This window comes from Osmia lignaria, chromosome 3 (assembly GCF_051020975.1).
Source record: "Osmia lignaria lignaria isolate PbOS001 chromosome 3, iyOsmLign1, whole genome shotgun sequence".
Classification (NCBI taxonomy): domain Eukaryota; kingdom Metazoa; phylum Arthropoda; class Insecta; order Hymenoptera; family Megachilidae; genus Osmia; species Osmia lignaria.
The window spans coordinates 6,670,066-6,688,743 of NC_135034.1; the positions used below are offsets into that span (position 1 = coordinate 6,670,066).

Below are 18,678 nucleotides of genomic sequence, written 5' to 3' on the forward strand. Positions count from 1 at the left end.
GTAACATCAGAGAAAAAAACTGCGATGAAAAAATTGTATGTTTTATGAGAGAGGAAGAAAAAAACGTTGTAAATTAATTTCGTTGTGTAAACAAGTGGAAAAATTTTTTATTGTATGCTTTAAGAATGATCGTTGTAATTTATAGCTATTGTACAAATAATGGAAGATGGAAAGATAAAAAGAAAAAAGGTGCTATATAAACTCCCTCTTCGTTTCTTTTTATTGTACTACCGAAATTATGTTTGGCGCGTAAAAGTGTCCATTTCGTTACGTGTATAATACGTTTAAAAAAGCGCATCAAAGTTACGTCGATTGAAACGTTTCTCTCGATGAAATATCACAATTTCTGTATAAATCGTACAATAGTGAAGTTTGGGAATCATGTTCGATTGTTGCTGAAACGAATATATAAAAAAGGAAAAGGTAGTATCGATAAAAAAACTTTTGCGAAGTTCGAAGTTTCTAGCTAATAATTTCCGGCAAATCCGAAGTGCGTCGTTCGGATACGTTCGTAAACGGCGCTCATGAATTCGTGCGTTTCCGTTTCGCGCATGATCATAACACAGAGGGAGTAGCAAGTAGCATAACCCGATTAGCCAAAGCCGCGGATCGTTTCATTTCGAGTCAGACCGTCTGCTCTCTCAAGTGGGAGTTTGTTGTCTTTCTGCGTCCGAGATATACCATCGCTTCATTCCCATGTCTCCGACGTATCTGACTCCGCGGTACATCGTAATGTACGGTGAAGTGTTCATGTAGTATTCGTTACAACCGTAGACACCATTCACGAGCCAAACGAAGATATATCCATCCATCCATCCATCGTCATCGACCTGAAACAACCTCGTGGACTTGGTCAGTGAAAAAGGGCTCTCAAAAACGTTCACACAACATGGAGCAGAAACGACTGTACAAAGTGGTGCTCACCGGAGGTAAACTATTTTTTTCCTTCCAACGAAATATGATTCATTGTCATGCATTTCATTAATCATGATTTTTTTCCGAAAATTGATTTTTGCCCGAACGGATGTTTCCATTCTGTAGAACAATTAGTATAAAATGAGTATCATCGAAGAAGACATTTACGTATCCACGGAAACCACGTGTTCGAACTACCTTGTAATCGCCTTGCTCGGTTATACTTTTTATCGCAAACGAAACGATACGTATCTCACTTCCGCTTTTTCGTTTCTGTGACAATTACGTTGCACTAGACGATGCTTTGCTAGCTTATCACGGGCGTGAAAATATTGATTGAATTCCTTGTGGAACGTGCACAGGAAAATTGCAATAAACCTGCACATACAATTTTTCTCAATTATCCAAAAGAAATCATGTATATTTTCTTTTAAGATCAACAATATATATGTAAATAAAATCGGAGCAACTCGAGAAATGTTGTTTACAATGAAATACAGTGACAGGTCGACTCATCTAAAATTAATCATCGAAAACAGATATTTCGAGTCATTAACATATGTGTCATCGTAACAATACATAGCGGATAATAATTTATTTTCTAAGTCCGTATGTACTTACATATAATGTATTCGAAACATAAGCAAGATCTAAATTTAGAGTGAAGTTTTCACTTTCTTTTTTCCTCGTGTCGCAGCAATGATCAATTTAACAAGGATCATTGATCAGAAATAGAATGATCGTTCTAGAATTATTAACCTTCGCAAATAAAAGTTCGTAATGATCGACGATTCATCGTTCGATTTGGTTCGATCGTATTGTATCGAACATACGCCGGTAAGGCAAACGCGATTAACCTCTACAATTGATCGTAACGATACTCGGTTCGATAATGTTCTCGATCTTCGAGTATGCGATCTCTCGAATCGTTTCGATTCTCCACGAAATACAAGGCAGAATAGAATTTCAACAACGAATAGTTATCTTGCTAATTTCGTTGTTGCAAAATTTTCGGAACAGTTGCGCGATATTATTGACAGTGACAAGCGTTTCACTGTTAAAAATATTCAAATCTTATTTAAATGGATCATCAATTCCCGCCTTATCAAGCACGTGACTATATAAGCATTGAAACGTGAATGCGATTAGTTAAAAAAAAATAAATATATTCCGCTTCGTTAAAACTCTTGAAATTCTTTCTTGGTACGATTAGATTTAAATTATTCTTTTTGCAGTTTTCAAGCTTATAGAAAATTAGCAATCTTAACGCTGAAAATATAAAAAAAGAAAATAAAAGCGGTAATTAAGGTAAGAGTGGATTAACACTCGGTGCTAGATAATTTGGCAAGGGTCAGTGTGCAATTTAGTTTCGACATTGCAATTGCATTATTTTGCATAGACCTATCCTGTTCCGTGTCATCTTTATTTACGATGCTCGAGTTCATTAGCCACGTGGTATCGCGGAAGTCAAGGTCGACCGCGTCGTAACCTTCCTGTCTTACTGTTCTCCGACAATTATCGTCCACGAATTTTAATTTGCGAATTTTCTTTCTCATTATCCAAGCGTATAATTAAAGAAAAATTACTGTCGCTATACTAACAAATTGGGACGCTTTTTGTTTCAGGTCCTTGCGGCGGTAAAACGACCGGGCAGACGCGGCTGTGTACGTTCTTTGAGAATATGGGTTGGAAGGTAGGCATGCTTCTCTTTTCTTACTCCGATATTGTATAAAAGGACGAAAAATGATTGCCCCTGCAAAGAACGGTCTCGTGAGTTTTCTTTCTACGTGATCCTTTCTTTGAACCCTAAATTAATTGAATTTAAACCAAGGGGTGTAAGTTAACATCCTGAAATCTTGAAACATTTCTATTTCTTTTTACTATACCTTTTCGTTATTTTAAAATCCATTTGGTTACATTTGGTAACAAAGCTTTTGTCTTAAAAGAAAAAAAAAAGAAATTGTACGAATATTTATTTACGTGCACCACGTTTTTCTTTTCCTGTCTTGTTGTATTCGTTGATAAAGAATTATCTTTTATGCCAACAACAAATGTCCCTCGTAGCAAGAGTATATACGCGATTGTTGAAGAATCGAGGGGGGAAAAAAAAAAAATTGATGAGAAAGAAAAAGGGCGAATTGGATATGAGAATTGGTTTTTTGGGTAATTACCCTTCGATGTGGATTCGATAGAGCGCTGGTTGTCTTCTTTTTCAGGTGTTCCGTGTTCCCGAGACAGCGACTGTGCTGCTCAGGTATGCAATTACACGATAAACAAATTTACAGAAACAGAGAAAGGAAGAGATATCGAGAAAAAAAGAAATTAACGAAAGCTTTTCTTTATTCTGAAAATTCGCGTTCCCCTCAACTACATAGGATTCTTATTACCCTTTGATTTCAAAACGATACACGATGATTTTCGTAACACTTTGCTTCTTTTTCATTTACAAAGCTTTCGACGTACTTTCTTCCATATTATAAAATGATCGAGACACGGAAAAATCGTACGTTTATAGCAGACAATGATCGTGTGACACGATTTACATAATTAGATACGAAAGAAAACGCAAGAGTACAACACGGTGCATCAACATCCTTTGTCATTGATCCAATGATCATATACAATTACGATTGTGACAAACGATGATTCACCGACGGTAAAATCAATTAACTCGGCGAGAATATTTTCTACGCGGTTACAAAGAACAGTTATTCGTCGTATAGACATTGATTATGTAAGATGTTTCTTGTTCGAAGAATCGCTAGCGAATAACGACACACTAGCATGCTGATAGAAAGTTATTCGAGAATGAAACTCAATCGGGCAACATTCCCCTGTGTTTCAACCATATATTTTATCCTTTCTCACACGAGCCAAAGAATCAAAGCATTTTTATACGTATGGTATTTCATAACGCGAGGTATCCATTTCGATGACCAATGGAGGACACGAAAATAATGAAAAGAAATTAATTGAAACGTAAGAAATCAGAACGATACCTGCGACGAACAATAATTCAATTAAAGGAATACAATTTTTCATTGTATTTATGTCCTCGGTTCGCCAACAAAATGGATCTCATGTATTACGAAACGGCTGTACATAAAAAGAAAAATAGATCACTATCTTCCTAGATTAGTTTCTCTTGCAAGCTAAAGAAAAGAAAAAAAAAAAAAAGCATACGCTCCATTTAGTTTTTTTGATGCTCCTCAGAATCTCTCTCCACCTCTCACACTTTGATATTACCAACTGTTTCATCCCTCGTCTGCTTTTTCCATTTCAGCGGCGGCATAAAGTTTTCAGACCTGAACGCTGAAGAGGGTAAGTCCACTTGAACTTTTCATTTTGTACCGCTAGCTTTAGCTTCTCGCGGTGTGCGTTTGCTACGAATTTGCGTGGATCGTTTCGACTTTACGTTTTTTTACATTTCGGTATACAAGCTGGTACACGCGACTATCACAAATCTTGGGAATTTTCTGGGTAAAGCACTTTGTACGATCAATTGGAAGATGGATTCTTCCATAAGTATTCTTTACTTATAGTTAGGGTCAATCGATGCAAACGGAACGTTGTGATACGTTTCTAATCTCTTCAGCTTGAAGCTCAAATAGAAAACGTAAATGTAGTTCTTATTCTGTAATAAAGCTTTTTATTTGTATATTTGTACACTCGTAAGTTTCCCTAGGGAACATAGCGATGTTCGTTCAAATTTTCGCGCGTAAACGGTGACGCGCGAGTGGTCCGCCACGGGCCTATATATAAGGGGCCCCTTGCACTACCGCGTCATTCTCCGCGGGGATGCCTAGGGGGAAGGACGTGCTGCAGGGGCATAACCCTTTCCCTGAGAAAGCCCGAGTTGATTGCGAGTGTACAATAAATAATTTCTCGTTTACGTACATATTATGACTTCTGTATTAATGAATGAGATAACCGTGATGTTATGAATGAATGGACCGAGGGTAAATCAAGTTTCCGACATGATTGATGAAAATACGTTTATCCGACGATTACAGTAGGGAAAGGCACGTCGAATGTTAGGTCGCTGGTTGTATCGATCGACAGCCCTCTCGCGCCCTTGCCTTTCATCCCTTGCTACCTGCTGAAGTATGCGTCGACTATCGTGATGATATCGACGAAACTTTCCATTTAATACAAGGGAGCCATGTTCAATGACACCCTTGAATCGTCACCCCTTTCACCTGCTCGCGTCTTGAACCAACTTTCCCCTAACGCTTACACACCTCAACCCTTTGCTGTTCGCAAATTGTTTCCATGGTTTCGTTGCAATATTTTAACGCTTCAGCGTACGACATATTTTTCCCGAACGAATAATCCAGTAAATGTAGAATTTCGTCGGAATAAGATGCATGGGTTGGGGTGAACTCGACCCAGGATCGGCCAAGGTTAAAATATTGTGTTCAGCTGAGGGACAAAAAAGTGGCGTAGATACTGGAAAGACAAAAAAACGCAGATATTTTCTCTTTATCTTCGACCTAATACGAATAAATTAACTTGTCTCCTATTATTAGTCCGAAAATCAGCTGCAGATAAAACTTCTTATCTATCAGTTGTGTACATCTTTTTTAAATTGAAATTCGTAAACTCGTCGAATTGCACAATCTTACGTCACATTTTGAAGAGTTAGGAAAACCAGCTAAGAAAATTTCGCATCGATGCCAGTTCGAACGGTTTTTCGAATAGATGCATTTAATCGCGGAAACGCGAAGTACGTCAAACTAGAGAGAGAAAGAGAGTCGTGCATTTAAAGAACAATAACAGTCCTCGTGCAGTTGGTTGCGGGTGGATCGAAGAAGAATGGCTAATGTAGTTTAACGTTCGTCGATTGCGTAAAATTGAAACCGGCACTTTGCCAAGATTCTTGTATACCGACGAATCACGAGACGGACGCATCGTGTGTTTTCGAACGATGACATTCGTACGTGTTGAACGATCGAGAAGAGAAAGAATTTAATCTGTTCGTGTCGAGGACCATTAAAGTCAAGAGCGATAACGAAAAGTACGAGCTCTTTTTATACGAGCATATTCGAAAAACAAAAGGATTTGAAATAGTAATGAATTTCCTTTCCAAACGATTTCACATCCTTCCGGCACTCTTGATGCACTCTGTATCTAACGTTGACCTACGAACAAAAATTTATCAGTCGTTGAATAAACAACTGTATCGTTGTTATATTTAGTTATCTTGTTGCTCGAGAAAGCATAAATATTTAAATAGGCTCTTTTTTCCTACCATAGATACACTCGCGATCAAATCAGTCTTCCCTAGGGAAGATGGCAATAGAGGAGAAGCAGAAATTTTCAAAATCTTAATTTTGATGTTATTAATATTAAAAATAATTTAGAAAAGCAAACGATGTAATTTTTAATTATTAAGTATTACAAAATTCAGTATATAACTGAGAAATATGAATAATAAATGATTATCAATTCAAATTTTCCCGCGTAGACATTTATTCGCGGGTGGGTGGTCCGCCAGAGGCCTATATATATGAGGCCTCCACCCCAGCATTGTCATTCTCCTCGGCGACGCCTAAGGGGAAGGATGGGGACTCGGGGAGGCCTGATATGATCGCGAGTGTACATCACATCAAATTCCTATAATTAATTTGCCTATTATTATTTCTCAAGGTGTGAATCGATCGCACGGTTATCTGTTGGATAGGTCAGCCAGAGAGACCCTTCTCACTTGGCTACTTCTTCATTGAATTAATCGTTCGTATCTAATTACACGGAGCAAAAGTAGAACACTTTGCCAATGAATTTCACGTTCGTTTCGTGTTCTTTGTCTAGCGACGATATTTCTACGCGAACAAAACCTACTAAAATTGCTTCCAGTTGCATAATGCATATGATTACATTATTGTATCGATTTGCAAATCCCGGTTATTCTAATAAGCCAGTGTAATAAGATACCTCGTTTTTTTCCGTAGAATTGTATACCTGCACCCGTGCAAATTTGCTTTGCAGTCAGATATACTCGTGTAAATATTTGCTTTACTTTGGAAAAGGTCGGTAGCTTAAATTTTTAATTTAATTGACAACTACCAAAAGCTGTTAGCTGTCAGAACATTTTTATAAGTAATTCTAGCTACTAATTTCTTTATGTTTCCCAAGGTAGTAATTACCATTTTAATGATTGACCAATTAATTTGCATAATTTATCACGAAACGATGAAATTAAATGTTCGAAAAATTGTAGTGCAGAATTAAATTCTAGGTAACTTTGAAGAAGCAATTAAGGAAATTAGATACGTCCTCTATCACTTTTTTTACTATTTCAAAGGATATTTAATCACGAGGCATTTTGTACGTATTGCACTAAAAATTCGTCATTTAGGAGACCATCTGTGCTCCCACGAATTTTCTATTCTATTTACACACATTTCGAGATCAACCATGGATAATAATAAACTACTAAAATTACATAACGTAAAATTGAGATCGGTGGTACGTTGAGAAGATACACTTGGTTCGAAAACACTCGTTTCGTTGTTACCACTCGTGTGTGCATGTTCGTCGAATGTACATCTTGTGAAATGTGTCGTTTTCGATATATTACCCGGGATTTCTTGCCAGATTCTCATTACTTCGAATGGGAAATAACTAAGCGGAGTTTCATAGTTTCTAAAGAATCCAACAGGTTGACATTAAGAGAATCGGTGTCTAGCTAAACGGTTGCCAGACAGCAACACCCTTTTTGCGTCGTTTCCAGCTGGAAAATGAAATGACGTCCGGAATACTGCTTGCATCGTGCGAAAATATCTTTTAACCGCGTCTCTTTCTGCTAAGATTACATAAAGGTATTTGTCGGATTTAATCCCATGCCCTTGAAACACCGATATTAACCAGGCTTCCTACGAGCAAACCCTCCTTTTGGCTTCTTTAACCAGTATACGGAGCTATGTACATCGATGCACGTCAATTTTTATCATCGTTGCACCCCTAATCGCATCTGTCTTGAGAGAATGCAACGAGATTGATTTTCCGCGAAGACCGAGAATCCGTCCGGAGAGTCGGCGACGCACGGTACTTAGGCTTTGGAAGTTAATACTCCTAATTCTTATTTCGCCAAATTGATTATACAGGGACTTAACAATTCGCTAACGTAATTAGCCGGTTAATTATTGCACAACAGAGCCTTGAACGTTTCAGTTATCCTAATCGTTTCGTGTCCCTCACGTGTCCAAGTAAACGGAGTCTTCGTCTCACGTAACCAGAAGACACAGCCGGTAAAACGGGGTTCATTCGTTAATGTAGGTCGTCCGTAACGACGTTCTATATATTCCGCTCGACGTAACGACAAACGTAGCCTAATAAGTTCGTTATATCGAGCACCGGTTATTAATAAATTCATATTCGATGTATCCGCTCAATTGTCGCTCTCTATCGGGATCATACCACGCCTTCCTATCTACCGTGGCCAGCTGCCAGTTCGCTTTTATTGTGACTTATAGCGTCTGAGAAATTGTTACAAACTCCTACTCTATTTTTTTTTTTTTTGGAGGGAGGAAAATTTCTGTGTTCGTGCCATTAGACCGGTAAACGTTTCCTCAAAAACAAAACTCGACGATTTAGTGAGAGTAATAATTCAAGTAGACGATTTATAGATAGCGTTATCCTCGAAAGAATTTTCAGTATTTTCTTCCCCTAGTCTTCCCAGGTTTGCTAGAACGATTAACTCTCGGACGGCGGACCATGGAGAGAGCCACAATTCTAATTCAATTTCGTACTTCGTATTATTTTCATTTTCTAAATTTTACACCGTCCCTTTGAAAATTATTCTTCATCGTTAGAAACGTGTCGCGTCGAAGCGGAGTGCATCCGAGCGTAAGATTTTCTTTCGATATGATACACGCGACGAGTAGTTTACTCGTCAAAGAACCCTGCTGTTCATTCATCGATCAATTTCACCACTTTGCACGTGATTGATTCTCTTGACGATACTTCGGCACTGATACGTTTCGAAGCCTAAAATATTTCCAGGGAACTCTGTAGGTTTCCAAGAAATTCTCAGCGCCCGATGCAAGAACATTAAAAGAACTAATTATTCTCGCTGAATGCTACGATGTTTAATGACCAATGGAAGTTGACCGAGTATGCTAATGAAACGGCGGAAAAAGTTAGAACCGCTGCGCAGATTTTTATAATCGATGCAACAAGATTTTCATTTTTTAACAAGTCCAGTGTAATAGAAGCGATTTCTCGAAGGTCGAGCTGCACCCAATAACGAACAAGCGGTAATTAACAAGTCTTCCAGTTCCGACAGGATACCGTGGGTTTGAATCAATTCCACGGGTCGAATCAATTTACTCGATCAACAAAAGCGTGTGTATTGACGTACTGGAATGAAAACTGTATAATATATTCCATTACGCAGATTCTCTTTCTGTCTGGTACTCAAGAAAATCGTGGAAATAATTAGATCACCTCGAATGAAACGATTTGTTCAGAAAACTTTCAGCACGGTTGTGAATTTCACGACGCAAGAGAATTTTTCTTTGGTCAGTGAAAAACGATCTCCCGGCTTGCTGCATCCTTTATTCTTTCTCCTCGCAGACGGCAACAGTATCCACTCGTACACGACTGTTTCATTTCGAAAGCTTTTTGCTGATGCCACATGTCTGATGACGTAGCAGTAGTTCGTGTGGCGAATCCGAATAAAGTCCTCTTCTTCAACCCTCTATGCGATTCGCGAACCCTCTTTGACCTCGATTAAAATAAGAAAAATTTTTCTCTCGTTCTACTTTGATCAATCGATTCGTTCGTTGAACGATATCCAGATCGCATAATAGAGTTTAGGCTAAACCAGAACCGTCCGGTTATGCGATCTTAATAGGAACTGGGAGATCGATAGGTTTCGAATCACGCCGATTGGCGACTTGCTTGTAATGCTAAGTAATTTTCATAGGAAATAGTAGGAGGATAGAAGGGACGGAGGGGTGGGAAAACGTTAAAACGATTCGATCGAAGGAAAACTCGCTTCGAGGGAGGGAAAATAGCTGGCTGGTTTATCGAACTGAAAGTATCTTGAAGGTCGGTTGGTTCTAGCAAAGGGATCCGTGTCGCGACCTTCGATTACGAAGTGGTCGCAGAGACGTTACAGGAACAGGTCGGACAAAGGTGAAGCGAGATGGCCGGAGATCTTGGAGGTTGACTCGAGCGAGGGTGAGTCTTAGAGAAGTCTCTTGTCTCGAAGGCGATTATACATCGTGGATCCGTAATTCGTGATAGAATCGAAGGAGGTACCGAGAAAATTAACTAGGATTATTAACTCGTAACACGAATTACATCCTACGGTGTATACGGAAGAGGACACAGGGTCCTACTCTCTTTTTCACCTCGAAGGAAAACCACGAGCAGGAATTACACGCCGAGAAAACTATCCCCGAAAATGGATACGAATTCCTTTTCCTTAACTTTGGTGTTCCATCACCGTCGGTTCCTTTGTGTTTGTATAATGTTTGTTGTTTTGTGAAGTTGTAGGAACAATTTGGAACGTACGATGTATTGTGTGTTCTGCCCAGAGGCTGTAATTTCTGAGCGTGGTTTATCGTTGTTGAAAAGAAAAGAGGATCATTGTCCTTTCGCCTTGCTAGACCGATTCGGCTTGGTCCCTGCTGCTAGAAAGCCGCCTCTCTGGCCAGTTGAAGCGTGCCATCGTGCTACTGTACTTGATCAATTAGGTATGAACATTTATGTATTTTGCGCAGTTCTCAAACGGCCAAATACTTTTGCTACGTTCGTAATAGGTAGAGCTCCAATACGAGTAATGCTCGAAGAATAATAGGAAGGATTTATCGTGGATATACCCTGATCCAAGGGAACAGTCGTTCTTATTTAATCAATTGATGATATCTGCTAGAGCTTCTGTAAGAGGTAGGCTTGGGGAATAGTCATTACAACGACGAATCGATAGGATTTATTACGTAGACCTTGTTTCGTGGGTCAACTATGTTTCTGTATCAATCGTTGAATAATGGCTCCTTGCTTCAATATGTAAACGTCCTGCAAATGTGCCTCCTATGCCTAAAATATCTCTGGACTTTAAAGGTTCTAATATCCTTAGTTTTATAGAAATTCCCTCTTCGAACATCATTCAATGCGTTAATAAAAATGGAAAAGCCAACAGTCGAACTGGAGATAATTATCGAACTTCGTCGAGGTCTCCGAACGACCGTTCCCATTAATTGGATTTTTTCGCTGATTCGATAAAAGGAAAATATTGTGACAAGAGTTATAGTTACTACGAGTTGTTTAGTCCGTCTGTGATGATACTGTTATCTGTCGTGGATGAGCAACTATGTAACACGACTGATACCAGAATGCGCGATGCAATTCACAAACGTCAATCAAGTCCCGTCTGTGTACACTCGCGATCAAATTAGGCTTTCCTTCTTAAAGTCCTCATTTCAATGATATTAATAATAATATTATTTCAAGTAGTATGATTTTTAATTATTAAATCTTATAAAATTTAGTATTTAACTGAGAAATACGAATAATGAATAAATCTGATTTCAAATCTTCCCGCGTAACCGTTTTCCCGCGAGTAGCTGGTCCGCCACAGGCCTATATATATGGGACCTCCACCCTCGCGCAGCGTCAGTCTCCTCAGGGATGCCTAAGGGGAAGGACCGGTACCCGAGGCACCACCGTCCTTCCCGAGGAAGCCTGATTTGATACGGAGTGTACACTACGAATGAAAAGCTTCAAACCACTAACTATAAAGAATTAACACGTTCGAAAATTGTATATTTAGCACATATAACCAGGTGTCTATTGACGAAGCATTAAACAGACTTCTGTTTTCATTTTTCTTTATCGCTAATCTACAGATATTTTTGCTAATTCCTCAATATCGCGTGCAGCGCAATAATTAACGATAAAAGCTTTAGCTGCTTCGTAGTTTAAGTTAATTATTACCCAGTGACGACGCAGGCTGTCTCTAAAAATACGATTTTCGAATCGAACCTGTTAATATATTTAATGTTCACTTTTGTTTCCTCGAGAAATGTATACGAATGAAATACTCAATTGAATGATATCGAGCATTAGGCAGAAAGAGCGCAGATCGAATCACACGTTTGCATCGCAGTAATTGCATCCACTGCGGTGCACTGATCGATGACTCGACGCACCTGTGTTCATAATAACGATTCGTTTCACTCTCTTCAGAATGATATCGCGCATTTTGAGCTAAATAAGATCCTGTGATTCATTCTTCTCAATCGAGGATGAAATATCGATCGAGTACATTGATTCATTTAAAATAATACTAATAAATATAGTTTCTATTTTGTTCCTAGCATTTTCTTTTCTCATTTGAAAGTCATCGCAAAAAGCATAAAACTTGACGATTATTCCTTAAACGACACGTTGATTCCCAAAGGTTTTATTCTCGTTAGGAAAAAAAAACGTAAGCTAATAAACGAGTGAACAATTAATTCACATCCTCTGTTATTACGTAAATAATTGTAAACTCGAGAGAGGCGTGCGTAGTTGTTGTCATCCTTGTAGTTCCTCGTGTTTAGAGGTTCCTTAAGTTAATTTCCTAATTTAACTTCCAAACTTTACATCGTTCGCTGTTCTGTTTCAGCATTCAAGTTCCAAGAGAACCTTTTGCGCACGATGATACAAATAGAGAACACGTTCTTTCAACTGGGCGAGAGCAGTTCGCGAAATTGCCTTATAATCTGTGATCGTGGCGCTATGGATGCCTCTGCATGTAAGCAAATTATCTAAGAGATTGTTATCCTTGTATAAAAGGATGATCGTTTACGTATTCGTGTTTCTCGATCCGTAGTTATTTCAAAGGACAAGTGGGAACTTATGATGGCATCCAACGGTTGGAACAACGTGGAGTTACGGGACAACAGATACAATCAGATCATCCACATGGTATCGGCCGCGAACGGTGCCGAAGACTTCTACTCGACCGAAGAGCACGTATGCCGATCGGAAGGCGTCGAGTTGGCCAGGGAACTCGATTACAAAGCGGCCGCTGCCTGGGTGGGTCATCCGTATTTCGACGTGATCGACAACTCGCAGGACTTCGAGTCGAAGATTTGCCGTATGATCGAGTGCGTGTGCCAGAAACTGGGCATCGACACCGGGGACAGATTGCGAGCCAGCAGTCGAAAGGTCAAGTTCCTCGTCAAAGGTCCTCTACCTCCGGACAGCGAGTTTCCACCGTTTCAAGACTTCGATGTCGTCCATAACTACCTCCAAAGTAACAATCCGAAGATGCAAGCCCGTCTACGCAAACGCGGTCAAAAAGGTTCGTCTCCCAACGTGGAACCAACTTCGCAACATCGGTGAGATTAATAATTCTTCATTTAATTTCGTTTACGTTCGCAGGACATTGGTCTTACATCCACACGATTAGGCGTCCGAAGATGTGCGGGCAAGTAATCGAAGTTAAGACCCAGTTAACCCATCGGGATTACTTGAACATGCTTGCTCAACGCGACGATTCGCATTTCACCATCTTCAAACGTCGGCGTTGTTTCCTCATCAATAATCAGTATTTTCAATTAGACATATACAGAGAACCAGCTCACCCGAGGTATGGCTAAATGATTGTTCATCAACTCCAATGGCGGCTCGTAGTTAAAATTAGTGGGGATGCTGGTCCAGAAAATTGTTAATCTTTGTTTTAAAAAACTGGCACTGCGGGTGCGTCAGTGCTCTCTCTCTCCTGCGCAACATCCTATGTGCGCATGCGCACACAATTAAACACCACGCCGCTGAAACTATGAAGCGCACAGTTCCATACAAAAATTTTTCTATCATTTTCATAAACTGGGGGATGGCTACTGACATTAAGCTTAAGGATTATATATTGTACAAGTATAAAGAAAGATTTAAAGGATAAAGGACTCATTATATTAATGAAATACGGGGTGCTGCAGTTCCACAGTGCCTATACGCGAGCCGCCACTGATCAACTTTGACCAGGATGTAATTGATGTAATTGTTTTTTTATAGGTGCCGCGGATTGATGTTGCTTGAAACGTATACAGCATTAACTGGAGACGAGCTGAAGAATATACTACCACAGTTCCTGACAATCGAGAAAGAGGTAACCGGTAATCCGGACTACAGCATGTTCAATCTGAGTCTACGAGAAGAATGGAACAATACTAATAAATACTGCCATAATTTACACGGTACGTATGTTTGCTTGTTCGTTTCTTTCTTTTGTTTTTGTTCAATCAAGTAAATCACACAGAGATCCTTGTCACTAAATAAACGTATATTACATCTTGTTTTATAGTGACAAATAATGATGCACAGTAGTATAGATTAATGGTTTAATGATTAATATAGCCGATCTTTCGTTTGATTAAGTCTCTTTTGAATTGCACAGATTACGCTCTTGCAGGCTTGACGGAATCTGGATCGAAGGATAATAAAAAAATTAATACTTCAGAAGCGAGAGATACGTTGGCTAAAAAACATGTAAACGTTGCAAGTAACGGGGTTGGGTCTAGAGTTAATGGTGTAAACGTTACTATAAATGGTGTAGATAAAGTTGTGAATGGCATACAAAATGGTGTCCACGGTGTTGCGAATGGTAACGCGAAATTCGTCGAGAGGAATAGCATAAAAAGCAATAGTAAAGAACGCGATAATCCTACAAAAACGTTGAACAATAGTTCGTAAGAGAATAAATGGAAGAAGAAGAATGTAATAAGAAACACAGAGAATAGATTTTTGGAACGATGTAAAAACACGATGGTACTGAAATTATTGAAACAATTCCAAACTACGAGACGAAATAATTCTATTGGCACTGACAACTCGATCTAAGAGTAAAAAAAAAAAAGAAAAAAAACTTTTTTTAGGCAATACGAAGAACGACAAAGTTCTAAACTTCATATTTTCTAATTGATCCTTGTATATGCACATCTGGAAGTATTTGATGCGAAATGTACTTAATATAATTCGACTGTAACTTATTTTTTACCGATCCGTTTAACGAGTAATAACGATTAATAATACCGGGTATTTTTACATCTAAATCGCTTCACTTTTCACTTTTCATCTCTCTTTTACTTCGTTATGTATCTTAACGATAGAGTATTGTCGTCGTAACATTTTATTTAAGGGAACCTACTATAAATGATTGTGATACAAAATACATGTAGCGCATAGCATACAAAGTACTTATTCAAGAACATACGATCAGTGTGAAGTATACTTTACCTTTAGAAAATGTTTAACATTGTCTCTCGGTAGAAAATTAAATATTCTGCACTAATATGAAACAGAGAATTTCAATTCATCAATTTAACGGTAGAAGACGAGCTGCTTTCGTCCCTGTATTGTAGGTTTAATTACAGTTTCTGCAGGTGTATTATTTATTAGTGGTATCACGTAAAATGTTGAAATAAATCTAATGTTTTGTCTTTTAAGAATAATGGTCGGGTAATTAAAATGAAAAAAGAAAAAAAAGGTATGGTTCAACAATTGTACTGTTCTACAGTATTGTCAGAATTACGTATTACATAGTAATGACAAATTAATTGTCGTACATTATAGTACTTAACAGGTGTTTCCATAAAAATTTCAATCCAGATAAAAGACATTACTTTGATTAACTGGAAATACCGTTGGTATGAATAAAGAGATCGATTAATGAATTGCAATTTTAAACAGAAATTGATTTGGGAGTAAATTAATTATTGAGTAATTATTATTATTTAATTTATGAATGAAAATTATTTCATCATTGATCATAACTTAATGAACGTAAACTGTGATGATTATATACATGTTTATTTTACATAAAAACATTTATCACAAATATTATCATTGTTTAGAGACAAAGTGCCTGTGAGATGTTCAGTCGCGGAAGTGAAAAAGAATGATATATAAATATATATTTTCAATGAAAGATGCAATAATCAACTATTGATGCACTTTAAACCACGTATAATTGATCTGAACTCATATTGTACCCATGATTATCTAATAAAAATGTCATGTGCCTATCATTTTTTGTCCACTTGATACCTATCCATTGTTCTTTCAACTCATCAATGGAATATTAAATAATTATTCACTGTCATTTTGTTTTCAGATTAAGGCTTATACACGTTTTCATATGGTACAGCTAGAAGAAGAATGTAAATCAATAACTTTATTGGTCAGTTCGATGCATTGCTATCATTCCGATAACTATTTAACAAATTAATAATTTTTAATAGTGCATTGAATTCCTTGATATACAAAACTTATATATCATTTTCAGGGTACTGAAGAAGTTGAAATAGTATTTCTTAATAATTTAATGAAATAGCGTGTATACAAAAGTTATATATGTTACATATATAGAATTAAAAAAAGCCTTTTACTAATAAAGAATACTTAAGTAATTGGATCACATAAAAAGGAAGATACATGATATTACACATTAATAAAAGTAAACCTGACAAACACATATTTCCTTCTATGCAGAAACAAGTAAGTTCTCTTTTATATCTATAACATTATGTAAAAAGATATAATGCATGGTGGAAGCGTAATTGTTGTTTTTGGTATACCACGATTATTACATGTTGTTTTCAGTACCTAATTTAGATACTAAACAGCTTTATCAAGGAGAAATGTTAACAATATTGTACATAAGTTACATAATTTTTTTTTTTTTACATATAGTACTTTTACACAAGCAATAATTTTTACTTTGTACATTAAACAATATCTAAAAATTTTTTATTAAAGCTGGAGTGATACTTATACGATTTAAATACAATATTATCCTTATGTATAATCTAAAATCTTAGAATTCTGATACAGAAAACCTTTAAATAGCTATCTCTTTTCGGTAAGAAGAAAGCAAAAGAAACGTAGATAATCAAGTTGTCTGGCAAAATATAAGAAGACTATTTCGATTCTTGTAGATCAACTAGAAATATTAAATATAAATAGAAATGTTTATAAAATTGTTTGCATACAAAACATAATGAATTATGATTCATGTCTGCAGGTCCCTGGAAGTATTAATTATACAAGTAAACTCTAATTGTTATATACATAACAAATAATTTTCTATAAATATTGAATAGTATTTAAATAATTCCTAAACTTTCAATTGATTCTGAAATAGGTATTATATATAATAGATGTGTCATAAGTGTATCTTTTGCTGGAAGCATATATTTGTTTCATATACCTTTCTTATGACTTTTTTCAATATAGAATGAAGCAATCAGTGTCTTACACTATCTTTTTATTCAGAAAGAAATTTATACTTTCTGATTTTCATGGAAGTTATATAATCAATATCATTTTTACAAATTCATTGAATTATGAATTTATAAATCATAAATCTTTTCTTTTAGAGTAGCTAATCATACATTAATATCTGCATTTATCTACTAATGGCTTTAGTTTGTTGTGCTTTGTACATTTTCAAGACTTTCTTACTAGGTATTAAAGACTGACTCAATCCTGGCCTTTTCTTACGTTTATTCATTTGATTATTTTCTTGATCCACCTCATCATCATCATTTATGGAAACCTGACCATTATACTGAGTCTGACAGATAACTGTTTCTTGCGGTATTCGAATTGCTTCTAGCTCAGCCGCTGTACGGTGTAAATCTGAATCGTGTGCAAAGGTACAATTATGACCAAACCTGCATCTACCTTTCCTATAATTCCAACATATCTTTCGACCATTTATCATTTTTGTGTCATCTAATGTTGGAGTCATTTTTACATGTTTCTCTAGAATAGCACTTTTAGCTTTTTCTGCTTCAACAAATGGATTTGAGAAGACTGAAGTTTTCATAACAGGTATGCTATTAAAATCTGGAGTTGGTAATGGAAGTTTTTCTTTGGAAGCTGCTGTATCTGTTGCTCCTTCATTTTCATCATTCTTTTCCTCTTCATTATCCTCTTCTTCATCTTCCTTAAAACTGAGGGTTAGGCAATATCAGATTACAAAGAACAAGTTCAATCTTATGTGTAAGTACCAACAGTGACTTAATATATTCATGCTAATTTGAAAATAAAAAAAACTACAATAATGTATAATTGTAATGATATATTTGTACTTTTTAGAACAAGCAGTAACTGGAACACTATTAAGATTACATACAATGCTATGCATTTTATTTATTGCTTAATTAGTAAATAACAATTATAATTATAAAAGTAGATGTAAACATAATACTTGATATAATAGAGTATACAATCTTAAAAATTATAAACGTATCCTGTACGACTTTCGTTTCGCGAATACACGTGTAAATATGTCAAATGATTTGTCACATAAAAAGGCACGTTAATACAAGTCGAGTGGTAGGAATGTATTAATAATGACAATTCATTATAAAAATTAAAATTTAAGTAATTACAAGGAGTTAAACAAAGGGTAACAACAAACGCGAAACATGATCATATTGGTGAAAGCTTACGTGTTATCAGCACTATCCGAAATATCGCCACTACTACTCTCTGAACTTGAGGAGGTTCCATAATCCGCAACCAAGGAAGCCATTGTTCTTACCAATTAATTAACAATATACTCTAACAATCACTAATCTAATATAACCATTATAAATTGTTATGTTACTGTCCACATGAAGACTATGTGGCAACGCTGCAAAACAAACGTCACCGGAAATTACTAACGACACTATCGTCTTTTTTTTCAAAACTAGCGGTAAAAATAAAACTTCTTATGGAAATATAGCAATAAACTAAATTAAATCTATTTTTATCAAATTA

General features: G+C 36.8%; 2 protein-coding genes and 1 long non-coding RNA gene across 11 annotated transcripts; 1 reads left to right on the top strand and 2 right to left on the bottom strand.

Annotated features, from left to right (window-relative positions):
* Positions 1 to 281: 281 nt before the first annotated feature.
* On the top strand, positions 282 to 16,333 carry Ttd14 (TRPL translocation defect 14). Of its 9 annotated transcripts, none has more exons than XM_034326279.2 (11): positions 282 to 423; positions 775 to 929; positions 2,541 to 2,608; positions 3,132 to 3,169; positions 4,199 to 4,236; positions 9,985 to 10,101; positions 12,533 to 12,661; positions 12,740 to 13,213; positions 13,294 to 13,501; positions 13,924 to 14,105; positions 14,306 to 14,787. In XM_034326279.2, exons 2-11 carry the CDS (start codon positions 890 to 892, stop codon positions 14,599 to 14,601), a joined length of 1,590 nt encoding a protein of 529 aa, XP_034182170.2. In that variant the 5' UTR covers positions 282 to 423; positions 775 to 889; the 3' UTR covers positions 14,602 to 14,787. The 9 variants fall into 9 exon arrangements, 8 of the variants coding, with proteins under 8 accessions (XP_034182170.2, XP_034182175.2, XP_034182171.2 ...); XR_004581633.2 differs by lacking the exons at positions 282 to 423; positions 14,306 to 14,787 and adding exons at positions 16,022 to 16,087; positions 16,193 to 16,333 and having other exon boundaries at positions 466 to 929; XM_034326284.2 differs by lacking the exons at positions 282 to 423; positions 14,306 to 14,787 and adding an exon at positions 16,022 to 16,166 and having other exon boundaries at positions 466 to 929.
* Positions 925 to 1,773, bottom strand: LOC117605229 (uncharacterized). Its single transcript, XR_004581641.2, has 3 exons — positions 1,537 to 1,773; positions 1,114 to 1,293; positions 925 to 1,035 (listed from the first exon to the last, which is right to left on the bottom strand). It is a non-coding gene; the product is annotated as an uncharacterized LOC117605229 (long non-coding RNA).
* Positions 14,746 to 18,597, bottom strand: LOC117605227 (uncharacterized). The gene is made up of 2 exons (XM_034326298.2): positions 18,366 to 18,597; positions 14,746 to 17,864 (listed from the first exon to the last, which is right to left on the bottom strand). The coding sequence occupies exons 1-2, from the start codon at positions 18,446 to 18,448 to the stop codon at positions 17,315 to 17,317; spliced, it is 633 nt and encodes a 210-aa protein (XP_034182189.1). The 5' UTR covers positions 18,449 to 18,597; the 3' UTR covers positions 14,746 to 17,314.
* Between the last annotated feature and the right edge of the window lie 81 nt (positions 18,598 to 18,678).